Source organism: Limulus polyphemus, unplaced genomic scaffold (assembly GCF_000517525.1).
Source record: "Limulus polyphemus unplaced genomic scaffold, Limulus_polyphemus-2.1.2 Scaffold3956, whole genome shotgun sequence".
Classification (NCBI taxonomy): domain Eukaryota; kingdom Metazoa; phylum Arthropoda; class Merostomata; order Xiphosura; family Limulidae; genus Limulus; species Limulus polyphemus.
The window spans coordinates 34,084-55,110 of record NW_013669566.1 but is presented as its reverse complement, the minus strand read 5'-3'; the positions used below and the strand labels follow the sequence as shown (position 1 = coordinate 55,110).

Here is a 21,027-nt window from a genome sequence, read left to right as displayed (position 1 = left end):
ATATCTTATCAATTGCCTTTGTAATAAATTTTTTAAATTGTAAAAAGACTTTATAGACACCCTGTATATATATTTTTAAAAGTACCTAACTCTCCATGCTAAAGACAACTGACAACCAACTATAGTGAATGAACTTGGTAAGTGGTTAATAAAAACTGCTTCACATTATTCTCCAATAATTTTCTGGGAGTGACAAATGGTACTTGTTTTTCTTGAATTTTGAGCAAAGAAACTTAAGGGCTATCTGTGTTAGCATCCACAGTTTAGACTAGATAGACTAGAACAGCATTTCTCAACCTTTTCAATACCAGGGACTGACTCGTTGTCTCCTTAAACTTTTGAGATACAATAAAAAACTATCATCATTTACATATGAATATTCTATCAATGTTATTTGTTTGATTTTGTAAAATCCCACAGACTGGCAAGGTGATTGAAACACTGGACTAGGGGAAAGGCAGCTCATTAACACCACCCACTGCCAGCTCTTGGGCTACTACTCTTTACCATCAAATTATAACACCCCCCTCCATACAACTGAAAGGGCAAGCATGTATGGCAACAGGATTCAAACCCATGATCTGCAGATTGCAACTCAAGTGCTCTAACTGAAAAATAGCATTCTGAAGAAAAAATATATATATATTTTAATATTTGTTTCATATATTTTAATGTATATCTTATTATCTTATATTTTCATATTTGCCAAACAAATACATGCAACATCACTTTATTATCTTATCTTCTTGAACTATCATTAAATTAATCTTTCATTGACAATAACTTACAAAACTCTGATATTTTAGGCTATCCAGGGACATGTAACTTTTTACATAAAAAAATAATGGTTTGGTCATTTCAGTTGTAAGAACTGCTACTGTTTTAAAAATTATTTGAAATGTTACATATACAAAGGATATTAATAATAAAAACAGATGTTTATTTGTCACAAGGAAAGATAATATCTTTATTAGAAATTTCAGCCGACTGGTAATGGTAATTGTATTAGTGAAACTAGATGGCTAAAATGTATAATAAAGATTTTAGCTTTCATTGTGCCAAAAAAATGTCATTTTTTTTTAACTCTTAAAATAGGAGCACAATGTACCTGAAAAGAAATTATGATACAAAGGATATACCCAATATCATGTAAAACAAACAGACAAAAGCATGTTTATAGACAATTTAAAGCCTTAGCAATCAAATTAGAGCATGAATATAGATATGGTGATAACTTTGCATCCTCTAATATTATGTAAAAGGTACAGAACTGGTCTGTAAGCAGAGTATTGCTAAGAAATCTGTTAAAATTACGAAACCATAACAACAACAACAAAAAAAAAGAGTTCTTATCAATAAAAATAGTACATATATAGTCAATATCATACTTACTGGATTAATGAAAGTGCAGTCATTATTGGTCACACAAAATGGGTCATATTTGTCTCCACAAACAACAATATCAGGGAGAGGATACAGCCATAAGCTGTGGTCATATTCCCAGTACACAGGTGCAACATTCAGTGGTAGAGGGCACAGGTGGGCATTAGCTACCAAAGTTTTCACAAACTGGTAAAACAGATAGAGTATGAGAAGGGTATATAAACTGTAAAACTTCAGCACTCCCTCAGTAACAGACATTACAACACTTCATATCTATATAACCTAAGTATGTGATCTTTAAATGAATTTTATTTTTAAGTCCCAAGTACTGTTTTTTTTTTTTTATCTATTCCAAATGTTATAAAATATTGGAAAAAACATTATGAATTGTTCATATGATAGTAACTTTTTGATATTTCTACCAGAGTAAACTTTGGTAGATAGCAAACAGGAAACAAACTTGATACTTACCCAACTAAACCTGGGTAAATATTAAACACAAAAATACTCGATACATACCTGAGTAAACGTGGGTAGACATTAAATACAAAAATACTCGATACTTACATGAGGAAACGTGGGTAGACATTAAACACAAAACACTAATTCTCTTACTTTAGAAAAACTTTATATCTGAATTTTGGAATGGTCTAGTATACTTTAGGTAGAGATAAGATGTTTTTAGCTTAATGTGTAATAAAGGAGTGTTATAAATTCAACAACCATAAAGACCACGAGGTTGCACTTAAGGACTGTTAATAATATTTTTTATAATTTCTCAATAAGCTATAGCATCTAAATTGACAAATACTTAGACATAAACAAAAGTAAAGTTTTCAAATCCTGCTAAATCCACTGAAAAAACATCCACATGGTCTGTATGTTTTTATGTATTCATCAAGATCAAAATTGAATATTAACTGTTCCAAGCATTTGGAATTGCCTCAGGAGAGAGAATCATTTCATATCTATTAAACATATACAAGTTTAACTTGTACTCTCAGACAGAAGTTTTTTGAAAGACTTAGATTAAAATAACACATTTAGGTACCTTAGAAATGATATATATATACTGGATGGTTGCTCTCCTGGTTTTACCACTATGTCCAATTTTGCCTACACAGAAGGATCTACAATCAGGAGAATGCAAGAGATCAAATAAAGGTCAACTAACTCATTAACTATTTCAGAAATACATTTTCAGTATCTCTATGGTTTCATAATATTAGATGTAAATCTAACATGTTGAAAAATATTACATGAATAAGGTTGATTCAAAATATATATTTTTTGTATTCCCAATTGAAATAATGATTGGAATCCATGAACAGATAATCCAAATGATATGTAAGGTTGCATATGATTTTGTTTGTTTGTTTGTTGTTAAGCACAAAGTTACTCAATTAGTTATCTGTGCTCTGGCTACAACAGGCCTAAAAAAACCTAATGTTTAGTGTCATAAGCCTTCAGATTTCCCACTGAGCCACCAGGAGTGGGGGATGAAGGCAAGTTACATATGAAAAAACACAAAAGTGGAATGTATTCATAATTTAATCTTGACTGAAATTTTGTTTTAAAAAGTTCAAAACTGAATGAATAATACAGTCAAAACATTAACCCTATGTGTATGAGTGAAGGTCAAAAAGTGCATGTCACTACCTTTACCAAAGTTACATTTAAAATTTAATAGAACTACTTTACTGTCAATGTATGTCAATAAACTTTGCATCAAAATGTAGTTTATGATTTAAATTTTATATTATCCAAGTTTGATTTCTTATTTTCAAAAGGAAATATTTGGATAAATTCTCAGTTTTAATTTCTCTGTATCACCTAACACTTCTTCGACCCAAGTTATCCATTTTAGATATTATCTCTCCCCTGTTACGAACTCCTGAGTTTAACATAAATTACTCACTTATAGATATTTCTAAGACATAATCTAGATTAATAGCCTTCCAACTTCTTGCTTTAGTGAGATATAAACCAGAAAGTCATACCCATATGCCATGCTCTTCTATCACATCCTGTTTTTCAGAAAATGTCAATAATTCTCTCTCAAATTTGCTATTGGGTTATTTAGAACTGATAGAAAGAGAATAGTTCAATTTTCTGAATTCCTAGTATGGCTAGATCATTCGAAACCAACTTGTGAATTATTTGGCTTTTCAGTTTCATTCTTTGCTATTGCTGACTCACCTCAACTAGCTAACAGAATTATCTTAACTCACTTACAGCTTAATTAAATTGCATTATTTGTATATGTTATTATTTTGTGTTCTAAACTACATACTTCAAATAAGTATAAATTAAGTAAAGTAATATTAACAATCTTTCTGAAGAGTAGGATTAACTTTTGTCTAGACTTTCAAATTTTTTCTAAATCTAGGTTTACTACCAGAGTATTTCATAAATAAATGAGATCTTTATGAAAACATTTACCAAATTTGGTACATTGACTTGTTCTTCATGTTCCCAAGGCATATACACACAGCTACGACACATTTTTGCAACCATATCTTCTCGAAAAACAGTAATCTCTTGAGAACAATACTGGATACGACATGGATTTGTTGCAAACACTGAGTTTGGTATTTTATTACAAAAATCTTCAACTAATTTACCAGGAATTGAAGGTCTGTGTGTAAAAAGAAAAAAAAGTTCAGTAAGTTGCAAAATAATAAGATTTTGATAACTGTAATTTTGAGAAACAAAAATAAGATATACATCTTAAGAGTGTAATATAATTGTTGATAAAAATTTAATGAATATCCAGTGTTCTTATTCCTTCTTTGTTCAACAATACCAAGTATAAAACAATTTAATCACAGTGACCTGTTGCTTATATTAGCTAAGACGCACTATAATAAACTGCTTTAATGGTATTGAAATAAAGTAAATGAAATGTTGAATTTAAAACAAACTTTTTGCTGTTGCTTATTTTGAAATACAAGTTTCTTTTTTTGCTGATTTAAAAGTCCTTTTTTGTGTGCTTATTTCAAAGAATAGATTAGACAAAAAAAAAATCAACTAACATTTTGTTTACAGCAAGTGTATTAACTAGCTTACACTTTTTAACTTTACACAATGAAAGAGGCATGATCATGATAATGCAGTCTAAGACTATTAACAAGAAGTATGAATGTTCCACAAAGGAACACTTTCATTCTGATACTATAAATATCAAACTAACTTTACCTAGGAAGTATAGTTGTTAACCCTGGATCACTTGGTCCTGGTACAAACACAAACTGAGAGTTCTGAACAATGAGTGGAAATTCACTTATCATGTTTGCCAGCTTTTCAAAGCAATCTGTAATAAATGGTAAAATACAATACTGCTGACATTAAGGAACATTTGATATTATATACAAGTGTAATGACCATGTTTTTTTACTTTTTTTTTTAAACACGCTCTTGACTCTCAAAATGCATTACTGGCTCACATAAAAGTGTTATAATTTACATAAAAGTACACACTTTACTAAGGAAGGCTGCAATTCAAACCAAAAGCACGTGTAACAAAAGGGAAAATTAAATATATCAAAAATAATATTGCAGAAAAGTAATGACTCAATAATAAAAACATAGCTTTTAGTGCAAAGAATTTCTCTCAAGGAAATAGGTTTAAAAAATGTCGTCAGTTTAAATAGCAGCTATATCCAAGCAAGTATAGGTGTAAACATGAAAACAGTACAACTTATTAGGACTGATACATTATTCAATGAGAGAGAAAGAATGAAGTTAACTTCATGTGTTTTAACCACATGGTTCTTTTCTTGCCACTTTGTTTACACTTTGTAAAGATAGTAATTATACAGGTCTGTCTATTTTCAGTCTCTTGTGACCACTTGTCTCAAGATCAATGACATGCTAGGACTAACTATAATCAATTACAATGTTGATCTTGACAAATTATATCACTTACATTATTTACATACATTCAGTGTACAAATATTGAGAATGAGAATTAAGTGAGGAAGTTTAATTTGTTTTGTTTATAAAAACAATAAATTTTTATAACACTAGCTCATACTCAAACATGTGACTTGAGCTTTAATAACCAAGTCCTATTACACATTTGATATACTAATAATGATAGATATCTCTGATGATGACTATAGTGTACAGCCAATTTTATGATACCAAATAGTTGCAAATGTAGGTATCTGTTTACTCCAAAGTAAATAACCTTTTCTTCATATGACTAGTGTTTTTAGTGATTTGAATTCATTTAATAAATAAATGTGTGAATTTTATAAACTATTGGTCAGGCAAGCTTTCTATTTTATCATTTCTTCCTTTACATGCTGATAGAACTTTGGATGTTTTGCTAATTAGTCTATTTTACTTGTGCAAAAACTGAAAACCGAGTTTAACAAAAGGTCTTATTAATAGAGAAACAATAAGTAGGTTTATCAACTAAGAACTAGTATGTTAGTAATAACAAGTATAAACTCAGAGTATGCTAACACACTAATTCCAAGTATCAGCTTATTCTCGACATCAAATAAAGTTAAATGAGTAACTTTTATACAAATATACGCATACAAAATACAACAGAATAAGTGAAGTAAAAACATTCCAACCTTTCACTATCTTTGAATGACTGATTCCTTGTGGCACAGATACAAAGTTTCCCATAAGAACAAAACAGGTGGGAGGCATTTCAGAAAAACCAGCAAGAAGGATCTTTAATTTCTGTAACACCTAGAAAAAAAAAAGATTTCATTATAATTTCTGCAAAATTTTTTAATTATCAGCATCCATATGTAAAACAAATAAACCCACAAAGTATTTTTTTTCCCCTTTAAAGCTAGTAATAGAGAAAAAAGTAGCTCAAATACTTATTAAGAAGCAAAAAGTATGTTGGAAAAATTGATTTATAATATTCTAGAAGCTTTATATTTTCTAATTTTAAGGCTCAATGTGGATCATACAATAAAAAGTTATTTAAAAATAAACTATGAAGTTCTACTTATTTTAATTTTTATATTTTTAATAATTTTTTATTTAACTACATGTTCATGAATCTTATTTCAAGGTGGGCTGACAGAGTACCTTTTGAGCTAAAACTTAATAAAGAATAAAACTAAACTTTTGCCCAAACCGTAAAACATCCAATCGATCAGTAATTGTAGCAATAAAACTTTTATAACATTCTGATAAACATGTCAGCAAAAATATCCCTAACTAACTTACATTACAATGAAATAACATATTTTTAAGAACTATTTTCTTACTTAAAAAGCATAATAGCCAAGATTAGAAAGAAAAATAAACAAACATAAATTAAGTTAAACATCCACTACAGCAGAAATAGTTTAGCGAGTTAAATAGTCTAATAAGTGACTAAAAAAAACATTTTTTCTGTCTCCCATTCAAACATGTTTGATTACAACATGATTTGTAGGAGTTGAATATTTAAGAGAAACATTAAACAAGTGCACATTGGTTTGGAAAATTAAGTTATTAAAATTATTAAGTTAACCAAATATTTAAGAGAAAAATAAAAAGTCTAAAAACCTACTACAACCAAAAACACAGTTCTGTTCTGAAGTGCAGGTGGAGCCAGCAAAAATCATAATACATTCTTTTCAACCCTCAAATTACTAAATTGTTTACATATAACCATGGAGTCCACGTATAGCTTCATATTGGGTAATCTTATGTTTTAGTGTCACAACACTCAATGTAAGGAACAGACAAAGAAAAGGTGAAATCACTCATTTTCTACTAAAAATACATAGAAAATCCCAGTTGTAATTAGTAAGACTAACTATAATGTTAATGGCATTTTAGTTTACATTTTGTTTGTGAGATCACATATTATTAGGAATCCTGTAACCAACACAGTCGTAGGCCCAAAACAAGTTAGTGCATAAATATTTTAGAAATATGTACTTATAAAATTAATGGGCTCAGACCCTACTGTTGGTCTGAGGTTAAAAGGCCAATTGGAAACTAGTTACCCAAGAAACACAAACAGCAAAATGATGTTTAAGTTTTGGATTTATTACTTCTTAGAATTTATTGAGATAGATATTACTACAATTAAAAATACTCCTTTTCTATTTATTATTATTTTTTTTTTTATCATCAACTAATGTTAAGTTATAGGTCATTATATATATATATATTTAAGAGAAAATATATATGTATATATATAAAAACTATAATGGTTATTCCTTCAAACATTTACTAATATCAAATACATATTAATGATAGTTACCTCAATTTTATCTAACCAAACATCTGATAAGAATATAAACATAGCTTCAGAGTTATTTTCTTCCAAGGATTTCAACTTCTTTGATGTTCGTACGCTGGTAGCATGCGGACCCCCAAAAAAATTAGTTTTCCCAAAATGTTGCCTACAGAAACAAATAAAACATTAACAATTCATTATTAAAACACAAATTTCTTCTATCTGTACAAAATAAAAACATTTAAATGACTAAAATAGAGACTAAGCCTAAATGCAAGTAAAAATGGTAAACTGTGTAGGTTTTATATTTATATGTGAGTGTCTAAACATATAGAGGGTGAATCGTAATTTGTCCAACAATATCAGTATCCTTGTCATAGACGTTTTTCTTTTGCATATTACCTTTTATGTACCCTTCAGTTTATATGGTGCTCTCACATTATTGCAAGAATTATGAATCATCCTATATATATACACACACACACACACACACTCTCAAATACAAATATGATACGAAACAGTTCTGACCAAAGAGCTGATGAAACATAATTTACAATGCCTTGTAAGTTAAGTTAGTGTACAATTATGACTGCACAAACAAAACTGGAACTGTCATCAGTGTTTACTTCTTTAAACCTAGAACTTCTGAGAGAAGATCCATTTGGACCTTATGAACTTTTTAAACACATTTTGCCAAACTATTTACACACCAAGTTACTTGTGGATCCATAACTTTGTTGGCTGTAGGGTTCCTAATAACATATGTGCCACACAAAAATATCTAAGTAAAAATACCATTAGTATTGCAATCAGTTCCACTATTACTACTAAGTTCTCCTATGTATTTCACCAATGCTGTTTTTCATTTCTTTAAGCGAGTGTTGTAACAGGCAAAAATGTGAAATTTACCTAATATGATACCATATGTGGACCCCACTGGTAATGAATGATATCAAAAACAAGGCAGTAATTTGAGATTCAAATAAAAATTTTTTTCAAACAAACAATTTTGAATGTAGTTATTAATTCTGATAAGCAAGTGAACAAAATATGAAACATTGAAATGTATTTACAAGTATACCCTTCATTTAACTTAAAACTCTCTCCCATTCTTGTATACCTCTTATGAAAAGCATTTTATGTTAGTGAAATTACACATATTTATCTCCACAGAATGGTTTAAAGTCACGTACTCTGGCCTATTGAAACAATTAAATAAGTAACAACTTATTCAATGATCTCAATTCTCCAGTATTTGAGCTTAATGGATCCAAACGTGCCAAAATACTTAAAACTGCAAGGGGTCATTTCAAAACATATCCCATAGTGACTCAAATGAACAATACCTTTCTCAAACATACTGTTGGTGTGAGCGTGCTTTGTAGTCACTAAGAGAAAAACCTATACAATGGATAGGTGAAGTGAAGAAAAATGTCATCGGCCATTATTCAGTTCCTCATATTATAAAGCCTTTTTGAATAGTTAAAATTAAAAAGGTTTACTTTCTGTCTCATTAAAATTGATTTATTTTTAATTAACTAATCCATATGTGCATCTTAATTACAATAAAAAAAGTACATACAATGTGGTACTTGCTGGTTCTGGAGGAGGAAATCCAAGAGCAGAGACATGGAAAATGCTATCTTCATAAACTCCTTCAGCTAGCACAAAACTATTCTCTGTAAACAAACCACCTTTATATACCTAATAAGATGTTAAGGAAAATGCTACAAATCCTACACTCATAACTAACATACTGATTTATAAACATAAATATACTTGAGTTATTTTATTTCCTTAAGTACCATACTTATGCAATGAAATTTTAACTTTTAAAACACTAATTTTCATTATGTTTTTCTTTATATTAATTAAGAAAAAAAGTATATCATTTTGTAGACAAGATAACAGTTTTGCTGAGATCAAGAGGTACAGCTCCTGTGGGATCCTCCAGGAAATATTTTCCCTAAAACAGTAGAAGCTTTAAATAATACATAAAAAAAATTACAAAACTAACTTTTCATTACGGATAAGATTAACATAATACAGATCAGTTATTAACAATTTTATTCCAAACTGGCTAGGCATATGTATGTCACTTACCTTGACATTTTCTTAAAGTGTTTATCATTTAGTTTCAAATATTGAAAAATTAAAGGTTTTAGGACCTTAGAATAATGGAAATGACTATAAGAAATGACGAGTTTCAACACAGTGAGTCTTGTTAAGCCTGTTACAGGGAATTTTATCAGATGCATCTTCCTGCAAAGACTTAAAAGACATTTTATGTATGCAAACTACCAAGATAAATGGCCTTGATATCAAATCAAAATTAAGTTCTACCACAATAAAGCCAAAATAAGGTTATGAATATCAAAATAGTTTTGTGGTACTTCTAAATTTTATATGTTTACGTGTTTGTAATTCTTATATAAATCTTAAAGTAAATATTTCAAATACAAATGTTTCTTTTAGTCACATTGAATTGCATTTGCAGGCCATCAAGATTAAGGTGTTTCTTGCTTCAATTACTGTTTTTATAAACTCTTCAAATTAGAACACAAATTCTTATAGTTATTCTCTAATAAGCTACATGTATTAAAAACCTAAAGGATTTATGGGTGTTAACATGTAGATATTATTATTATTACAATATACTGTTGCAACTTTCCATATTTAAGCAGTAAAGTCTTCTCTATTTTGAATTATTTCTTTTGAATTGTATCTAAAGGCATACTGTTAAAAAAAGTTGATTCTGCCTTTAAAGTAACACAATATTAGGCTTAAGATTGATTTGTCTTTCCACTAACTAAATGTTATGAATGGAAAGCCTCAAAGAATTCGAATAAATATTCAGACATGTTATTTAGGTCTGATATTTCAGATTAGACTCGAGATGCAAAAAGCATGCATTTATGCATAAATATTAGTGAAAGAAAAGAAAAAATTATCCAATGAAAATTTTTGTACTTTGCAGTACACAGTGAAAATATATGTTAATTGCTATTTCTCAGTACTTTAAAAATAATTCATAACTGATTACAAAATTGAAGATAAAAAGTAACTTAACTTTTATAATTTAAATAACTTGTATAACTTATTATTACATTATTGGTTAATCTTGTTGGAAGTAATTTTGAACTATTGATTTTTGATAAAAAGGTATAATCAGGCCTGTTGACAAAATTAATCAAATTTTCCTACCATACAGATACGACATTACGATCAGCCTAATTTCAGATAAACTCAACAGTAAGAATGGACAGTGATTTTAGACATCCCTAATAAGAACCTTTTGGAAATAATCAATAGATCTTAATTAAGAGTCTAGAAATCTTCCACATGTGAAAATGTTAAACTGACCTTTCAATGCTCAGAAACAGTCTGTTTTTAATCAAGTTACTTATACAGAATAAGTTTACACAAAATAATAGGAAAAACTGCAAACTTTGAAATAACAACTAGAATCACTAATAAAAAAAGTTTAAGAATTCCATGGTGGTATTAACAGACCAAAAATGAGTTTAAATGCAGAAAACTGACCATGTTACTTGGAATGTTAATAGTAAACACCAAGAAACAAAGACTGTGAAAAGTTAAAAAAAAAAGTCTATATAATTATACAAGAATTTACTAGAAGTGCACATCCAGAAAAATTCAAATGGAGTGAAAATTTAAAGGCATCTCTCACACTGATATATATATATAAAAGCAAAAAGTAAAAACTTAGTGCATATGACTTGTCAAAAGAAAGAGTTAAAGGTATATGGTATTTTTTCACGTTCAATGCCATTAGGAGATATCAATGAATATTTAAGACTTTTCATACTTATAAGTTACGTGATATCTTGTCTTAGAGTGTTTGAATTGATGGAAAAAAAACTTAAGTAATTTCAAAACATGTGAAATTAATTTTACAAATATACAAAAATTAGGTTAAAAATCAGATACACTGAATAACTAATGATCTTAACAGTAAAATATGGAAAATCTATCTATCTATCTATATATATATATATATGCAGTATTCTAATTTCAATGAAATAAAAACTTAACTTGATCTTGGTACTTAAACATTTGAGTAAAATTGTTGAAAAATAAATAATGACACTACATACTTCTTTCATCTGAGTCAGCATGCCCAAGACTATTAAATTTCCTTGTTTTGATGATGTTCCAAGTAAAAACTCAACAGGTTTAAGAGTGAAAGACTGTGGTTGCAAAGGTGAAAGTCCAGTAATAACTGGTGGAGAAAACAAGCTGTGTCGTATAGTTCGCTGGTAAACTAAATCATATCTTTGTAGGAAGATGAATGCTTTAGTATTGGCATCAGAATGAAGATTAATTGACCCAGCATCTTTCTTTGAGGTAAACCGTTTCATTTCAGGGCTAAAATACACCAAAATCATAGACTTGTAAGTATCAAATTTCAAATACAGTATTATATCTATTCTTTTTAATTTTGTTATAATTATCCAATCTACAGATCTTTTATATAATTCTGATCATTTTTTTATGAAAATAGTTAAAAGAAACTTGTGTTTTATTTTACAAGAGGTTATGTGTCAGAAATACTGGATCAAGTCAGAGGAATATGAAGCAAGTGTGAATCAATGTAATCCTATGGGAGAAAGTCATATGATTGTTATAATTCAAGAAGGCTAACTATTGATTTAATCTTGGTTTTCTGAAGTTAATAGCAATGGATTCAAGAATATCATTTCATGTTCTTGAAGCCCTTTCTATCAACATTAGAAAATTAATGTTAAATCAGAAAATGCAGGTTGATCCTTTGCATTAAAAATTGTGACAGAATTTAAAACCAGACTGTAATGGGCATAAATTACACAGCTGAAAGAGGATAATTAAATACCTTTCATGTTAAACTTTCAAATCTTTAATGAATACTACCATCCATAATTAAAGCAAAAGAAAAAAACAACAACCTTTGTTCCTATTTACAACCACTAAAAATGTAAGCAATAGTGTCACTGCAGATGAATGTTTCTAATAGGTGGTTTTAACTTGTGACTAAGTAGTGAATGACTGATACTGAGAAAAATAATAAGCTTGTGGACTTGATAAGTTCCTGTAGATTTAAGCTGTAATACAGATCTTACTAATGTGTTTGAAGAGGGCTAATTGATTATATAAAAAAACTGATGCATGCTCCTTGATACTTGAATTTAATGATTGAAACTTAGATCCAATGATATTGATATATGTTCAAAGAGTCATACATTTCAGGGAGTCTGTTTTTGTATCTGATAAAGTGACTAAGGCAAAGTTAAAGTTTGAAGACTATTATTAAAGACTCTTGTTAAGGACTTCAGTATTTTAATAAATGTACAAGGAACAGTGTCCTCACTATCAAGGAACCACTACTTATTCATAAATTAAAACTGTCTATTACAAAATGCATGTAACTATTAAAACATTAAACTTTCTATCTCCTACAATATGTGACTATTAAAACATTACCACTGTATCTCCTACAATATGCATGTGACTGTTAAAACATTAAAACTGTATCTACTAAAATATGCATGTACCTATTAAAACATCTCTAGTAAGCTGTTAAGTCAAAATTAATAGAAATTATGGTTAGTTTTTAAACCAAATGATAAATAAAAGTTCAAGAGAAACTGCATACATTATGTTAGCTTTTAAATATTTACATAACTACATAAAATACCTACAAGTTTTAGAAATATGATAAGCATATAATACATTGCCTTTTATTACAACTCTTAAAGTCAAGTTTATAACTGAACATATACAATGACTAATTTCCAGCATTAACAGCAAATGAAAGAGCCTAGCAAGAAGGTGCTACTAGAGATTGCCTTTACACTAAATTTAAAACACAAATGTCTTTTTAAAAGCTCATAATAAACATGGAATTATAAATAAAACAGAATAAATGAATCAGTGTTTTTGCACATGTTGTTTGAAGATTTATTCAACATAAACTTCTGTCTCCAGTGCTGGAGTCTTCAACATGTACAAACATTTGTACCAAAGCTTAAGTAGACTGTTGTTAGTCTAGAGCATACTTAATTTTTTGAGTAATGTCCTTTATTCTAGGGAAAATGCATGAAATGTGAAGTAATATAAAGGTCAAATTCTGATTATTATACTATCAAGGTCAGAGTCAGTTGCACTTTAGCTCATTTATGTAAGCTCCCTAATTTCTCTCTCTTTTTTTTTTTATAACATATAATCAATAAACATTATTGAGAAAAAAGATAAAACACTGAAAAGTGAATTTCAAAAATATAGTTGCACCACTCTGGTTCTCAACATTTGAGTTATAAAACTTGTAATTTCCTAAAACATAATAGAAAAAAACAGCCATGAGGTAAAAACTAAAACTTGTGTGAACCAACTATGTAAAAAAAAGTAGATATTCTGAAATTTGAATACAAGGAATAATTGTGAAAAGATACATACTCGTATGCCAAGGCTGGAACAGAGTAGGCACTAATAATATTTAAAAAGGCTTCAGCTTCTTCCTTTTCAGGATCAGTAAACTCTTTTAATGCCTTTTCAATTACGGTCTTGTCAACAAAAGATGATGTTAATGGTTGACGTTGCACTGCTTCCACAATCTTTGTAAGCCACTCTCCTCTTTCACATTCTTTGATGGGGCTCAAAAGGCTTAGAAGGTACTTTCCTGCATCACTATGAAAATATAAAAAAAAATATAACATTTTAAAATAAATAATTTGATTTTAACAAATATCTTACCATCATAATATAAAATAGGCTTAACATAATTTAAAAACTAAATTTCTTATTAGAATATTTTTACTCTTATTTAAATGTTATTTCTAACAAGTTATAATTCAATGTGAATTAGTCAATCACATTTTCATAAAAATGTCACCAAACAAATTTTGGAATACATTCACTCACTGTTCAAAAGTTAATTATTTGTTATATCACGACACCCACACTATCCACAACAGTAATAAAAATTCAACAAACATTTTAAGCTGAAGTTTTAATCAGTTTTAGTCAAAAGTTCAAAGCATAAGAAGAATGTTTAATCTCTGACTTATGTTTTATTTGTATAAAAATAAATAAATATATGTCTAGTCAGTCATTAGCAGAAAGTATAATATACATATCTTGGTAGCAAGTAAACACAATACTCTTGATTTCATTATTTTTTTCACATTTTTTTCAAAACTGTTGTTTTCCTTTTGAAGTCCATTATGCTAAATATTAACTAAGTGTATTGTGCTGATACAATACTAATCAACACCACAACTGGTAATAAAAAGATTTTTTTTTTTCATTGTAAAATTCAACTGATATTTATTGAAGGCTGCTATATGTTTGTTTATGCGTGAAGTGTTTGTAAATCGCAGCATTTAATGGTTTTAATGACAACCTTGGCAGTTTGTGTCAGGATTTTTAAACAGTATATTTATTTCTTTGTGCAACATAACACATCTTCATTTCAATTGCCTTTAAAACTAATCTTCATTTTTCAAGAAATCATTGAGTCCCATCTTAAACACTAGTGAGCTGCTAGTCTCACCTATTGTAGATGGCAACTCATTCCATAAATTTATCACCCTGTTGGAAAAATAAAACTGAAACCTAGCTTGTCTTTTCCAAATCTTAAGATTAGGTCCTCTCATCCTACTGTCTGTATAATCCAGCACACACAAAACAATCTGAGCTCTTTATCCTGTCAATCCTTTGAATAAAATTTTAAACTCTAATATTATTTCTTTTATCAAGAGATCTTGACATATCTTTATAAGATAACCCTTTGATCTCCATAATAATCCTAGTAGCCAACCTCTGAACCCTTTCTAAAACTATACACAATATCCCAAGGCTAAACCTAGTGAGCTTGTCTTATTAATCCTATCTAAAAATTACAACAGGTCTTGACATTGATGCTGACATAAGCTATTATAACCTGTTGCTTTAAATATAGTCCCAGCAAAGACAAATATAGTCATAGCAAAGACATAATGGAAGGATGATAGGAGACAATAAGGCATAATGGGTACACCACTGACTTCCTTTTTAGCATTTATAAATGTGTTAATTAAATCCAACATTCCAAGTCTGTCTGAGAGAAATGTAGTAAATGGATACATTTAAAGATACCTTATTCTTTTTAGGACTTTCAGCATACAGATATTAATTATGGTTATTAAAATGATAGTGATGCAGGTTCTTAAGTTGTTGAGAAGTTCATAACAAAAATATTGAATCATTTGGTGCCTAGCTTCAAATGCTATTCAAGTGTTTTTGATTTCTCCTAATAATACAGTTTGATTTCTCTCAACAACTCTGAATAAGGAATTTAATTTCTAGTATTCTTTTGACTATCTGTTGTCATTAAATAATTGTTCATTAAAATTATTTTTGGATGAAGGCAGCCAAATTGATATACAATAATAAATGCCAGATAAGAAGTTAATTAAAAAAATAAATAGTGTAATGAAAATAGAAATGGATAGGCACAAAATATTGCATTTTATTAAAAGTATTTTAAAACTTACATTTAAACAATAAAACAGGCCATGTTAATTAACTTGTATAAATGTGGTTTTGTTTTACACGTTTTCTTGAAAATCTTTGGGTATGTTTTGAAATATGAAGAGTCATGTCAGTGCACGAGTAGTACTAGTAGTAACACAAACATTGTACTCAGCATTTCCGACGTTTATTTTCAGTCACCTGTGTTGACACTGAGTGTGAAAGCTGCAGCACAACACTTATAACAATATACATGTTTGAACTGAATAGTATTTCATTTTTGTAAAGTGGTGATACCAGAGAAAGGAAAATCATAATTTTTCTTACCTAAAAGTGTTAAGATAAAAACATGCTTGAAAGTTGCAAACCTCTGTGGGTTTATTTAAATTGTTTTCCATTAATAATATAATTTTTAGTTTTCGTTTAGAATCGGGGATATATTTTAAATATTATAATTACACATCACTAACCTAAATTCTAAACTGCTTGCAAAGGTTTATATAATTTATAAACAAATTAGATAATTTATGCAATGCACTAACTGTAAAAGACAATGACGATTAGTGATATTTACATTTAGTTAGTAGCAGTAGTAAAAAATATTTATTAATTTGAACTTTAGTTTAATACTTTACTGACTGCCACTACTAGCAGTTTAAATGGATATTATTAAAAAGTATATTATTATGTATTTACCTGCGAAGAGTAAGGCCACTAATTTGAAAAGCCATAAAAGCTTGATTCTTTAAATTCAGTGACATAATTTTTATGACACAACAAAAATACACCAAACCTTTATATTTGAAATATTACAACTTTAAAATTACATGAGTTTTAAACTCTTATTTTTATGCTTCAATTTATCATACACCGAAGAAATGTTTTTCGCGCCCCAATATAACACGATCGCCCTCTTGTAACAGTTTATTTTATTTTTCTAGCAACTTAAATGTCAGATATATTGCAATTACCAAAAATGCTCATTATCAAAATTCGATTATTCTCATGTAATAACAAAAATAAACTATTATCAACTATTTTGCAAAGTGAGAAAAACCCTAAAATTATGAATGCTATTTTCTTACAAGTTACAGCTTTTATAATAAGGAAAAATATTCTTAAAACAGATGCGACGTTTCGATCACTAGTGTGGTCATTCTTAAGTGCACAAGTTTTATTTAATTGTATTTAAGAGTGGTCACACCAGTGATCGAAACGTTGTACCTGTTTTAAAAATATTTTCCTTACTGTAAATTTGTAACTGGTAATAAAATAATACTTATAATCAGTAGGCAAATTTAAAATTAAACTATTAAAATTATGAACATTATTAAGTTTTATAAGTGATATAAAATTTTAGCTTGCATATTTTGTGTGATCACAGGGCCTTTGGAAAGTAGTGAGCTTTATGTTCATTCATTTAACTACCCCCTTTTCTCTTAATTTTATAGATTCAGTTTTGCTTAAATATCACTTACTGATATGCGCACAGTTAATACAAAGTTCTGTTATTAGCCACGGGGATAGAGAAGAAATGAAGTATAAGAGAAAGAAAAGATATCACTGTGTTTACTTACAAAAATAACACATTAAGAAAATATGTAACGTTAGTTTAAAGCATCAAAGAACTGTGTAAGTACGAAAGTTGTAAATTCCGATACGGTCCATTACCTCTTCTGACATAAATAGCTATTCTTGTCTAGTGCTGCCCCTATATGCAATTTTTTTTTCGCACGCCACAAGCCTTGAACTCCCACATGGTTCAATTGCGTCTCACATGCAAATCATTATGTGACAACCCTCCACCAATAGGAGTGTGACACATCCTCCTGACGCATGTGACTCCCTCTATTCGATTCTACTGAACTATCACTTCTCGTTTGGCAATACTATCGTCAAAATGTTTTTTGAAATTTAAAACCAAATGGGGATAGTTTCTATTTTTTCACCAAAACTTATGTTTCCTCTTCGAAAATGTTATCTTTTACTTCCAACAAAATTACTTAGATCTCAGGTGGTGGTACTCGACTGAGGAATTGTCAGCTTTAATACACTGCCTGTATGGGGGCAAAATCTGTTAATCCTATCCCTTTTTCTCTAGCCAAGTTTTCCAGCCTTAGTCTTCCCCTATTGCCTCTCCTACTGTATTGGTCTCCTTTCTGAGGTGTTCCACGTATTTCTTGGGGATTTTCGTGAAATAACTTCTTCCTCCTTACCTCCATGTTGGGGCGATTGCTATCTCTGGCTTTTTCCCTACTAACGTGGCTTCTTTGCTTTTGGGATGGGATACTGTCTTGTACCAAGTTCGTTTCCCTTCCACTTCCAATTGGTACTTATAGATAGCACTTTTCCTCCACTGGTCAGTTTTTTTGGAGGTGTTATTTCTATGACTTTAGCACCACATTGGGTATCTGTATTGCTCCATTGCTTTTTTTTCTTTTTTGGTTGCTCGTTTGTCTCTTTAGCCATCTTCCCGTCATTTACTTGTCCTACATCTTAAATTCATCTATTAGTCATGTATTCTCGATACAGTTTGGAGTTCTGTGATAGATCTGTCCCATCTTAACCACTTCTGAGTTATTTCCTATGTTGTTTTTTATCACACTACGGTGAGCCTTTTCTCCGGGATGCCTATGGTCGAAGTTCATATTTTCCATCCCTCGTTGTGCTGTCTTACGTTTGTTCACCATGGGGTTGGGTACTAGTTTCGTGCCTTGCTTTTCGAGTTTGTTTCAGAACTGCATGTCTTTGTCACCAATTCCTCATCCACTTGCCTTGGCTGGCTATGCATTCAGACAGGATGGGGACCTGTTTATACCTTTTTTTTTCTCATCTCATTCTTCATCTTCCCTGGGTGATTTCGCTCATCCTTGCCACTCTGTGTCTGGTCTTTCTGATTGCTCCTTCCTGGCCGACACAGATCTGGTTTTCTCAACTCGATCTGTCCTTTTTGTTCTGGATCGATTTTTCCTACCCTCCACTTTGGGGCATGCACTTCTTTTTTTTCTTCATTTTCATTTCCTTCCATCTCCTACTTCTAATCCCTATTGGATCCGGTTGGCCTTCTATGTCCTGTACCTACTCTGGGTTGCTTCATTGCTTTCAAGACTTGTTTCCGTTGGTTACCTTTCCTGCTGTTTCATTCCCTGGCACCACTCTTCTGTTTGTGACTTTTTCCTCCCTCCTTTTTGATCTGATTGGCCTTTTCTTCCTTATCTCCCTTTTCACCATATTCAATTCCTGGTGTCTTCACTCTGCTTAGCTTCCCTTTTATCTGCATCTCAGCCTCATCATACATTGGAGGCACTTCTTCCGTCGAGCATTGGGACTACACTTCATATGTTTATCTCCCATTATCTGTCTTGGGTAGCTGCCATTGAATAAATCAGGAGTGGTCTGCTCTTCAAAATAGGGTTTTGTGGTCTCTCATTGCACTGTCTCTGGTGTTGACATTCCTTTTCTTCCAGTGGAGTATGGGATTCCTTACCATTTTCCAGTTCAAACACACTGGGGTGGTGGATCATGGATAATGATATACAATACAAATAATGACAAAACCGTTCAGTTGAGAGTAGAGCAGTGGTGTTCTGCTGGTATAGATTAAAAGATGCCCTCCAATCTGATGCTCCATATTTGTATGGGTTTATCTGTGGAGATGTTGCAACTTAGTAGTGAGCAGTCAAAACTGCAGTTCACCCCTTCAATTTGGATCCCTCATTCTTCCCCCACATGGAAGTCGGTTCCCAGTGGCTGGGTTTTGGATTCAGAGCTGAACCAATAACCATAAGTCCTCACATGTATTATAGGTGTCTGTTTCCTCACTCATTTATACTCTTGTTCCCTCCACCCGTGTTATGGTTCACAGCAGTGGAACTTGCAGATTAATATGATTCTTCCTCTTACACTGATTTTCTTATTCTGAGGATGTTGTTGCACTGGGGGTGGTTCCTGTTGGATTGGTTTTAAGTGAGATAGTTTACATTACAGATACATCTTTACCATAGCAACTGTCCAGATGTCGGGTTCTTGTGTCAGTCAAACAATTTATCACATTGCTATTGTGTGTCCCATCATAGATCGGGGAGTACTGAACTTCTGAATTTGAGGTGACAACGGTATGGTCCTCTTTCTTATCCCCACCTGATGGCTAGGTTTTGGATTGTAGTTTATTTGTCACCAGTATAATTCTCTTTCCTACTCCCACATGGATGTTGGTTTCCGATGGCTGGGTTTTGGATTGTAGTTGCCTTACCGACAGTATGATCCTCATCCTACCCCTGTGTGGATGTCGGTTCCTAGCAGCTGGGTTTTTGATGCAGTTGCCTTGTACAGTTTGTCGTGTCTTAGCCACTCTTTACCTAGAGGCACATCCTTTTACTCTCACCCAGATTGATATACTCCATGGGATTGAGATTCCAATATCATGTGGTTCGGATTCCTATCCAGCCACTGTTCTCTCCCTTTTGGATGTGCTCCTCCCATGTCTGAAACACCTCTTTTCACATTGAGTGGAGTATAGAAGAGGTGTGGTCTCCCATGTATTATCCTCTACTGCAAGGATCTATTCTTTTAGGGTGTTCTTCGGATGATTTTAAAGGATGCTTATTTCTTTCCCTCACACTGGTCTCTCCACCTATTCAATGTGGGATTCTAGCTATTTGTGTGGAGGATGTAATATACCATATCAGAAGTTATAATTTTCCTATACTGAATATATATATATACAATAAGTACTTCCCACCCGTTCACCCTACTGAAAACCGGTGCTTTTATTTTCTGCCAAAACTCGAAGTGATAGTTCGGTAGAATCGAATAGAGGGAGTCACATGCGTCAGGAAGGTGTGTCACACTCCTATTGGTGGAGGGTTGTTGCATTATGATTTGTATGCGAGACACAGTTGAATCTCGTTGATCTAAGAGTATGTGGG

At 30.9% G+C, this 21,027-nt stretch overlaps 1 protein-coding gene across 1 annotated transcript in view; it reads right to left on the bottom strand.

The window, feature by feature from the left end:
- The window catches only part of LOC106470346 (DNA polymerase epsilon subunit 2-like), a 19,257-nt gene extending 2,300 nt beyond the window's left edge, over window positions 1–16,957 (bottom strand). The window contains exons 1-10 of the mRNA XM_022398959.1: window positions 16,796–16,957; window positions 14,045–14,275; window positions 11,710–11,980; window positions 9,501–9,557; window positions 9,174–9,295; window positions 7,616–7,757; window positions 5,973–6,093; window positions 4,582–4,696; window positions 3,826–4,021; window positions 1,393–1,569 (exon numbers count right to left, since the gene is read on the bottom strand). Of these exons, the coding sequence (XP_022254667.1) occupies window positions 1,393–1,569; window positions 3,826–4,021; window positions 4,582–4,696; window positions 5,973–6,093; window positions 7,616–7,757; window positions 9,174–9,295; window positions 9,501–9,557; window positions 11,710–11,980; window positions 14,045–14,275; window positions 16,796–16,860 (1,497 nt within the window). The 5' untranslated portion in view covers window positions 16,861–16,957. The remainder of the gene's footprint in view (window positions 1–1,392; window positions 1,570–3,825; window positions 4,022–4,581; window positions 4,697–5,972; window positions 6,094–7,615; window positions 7,758–9,173; window positions 9,296–9,500; window positions 9,558–11,709; window positions 11,981–14,044; window positions 14,276–16,795) is intronic.
- Between the last annotated feature and the right edge of the window lie 4,070 nt (window positions 16,958–21,027).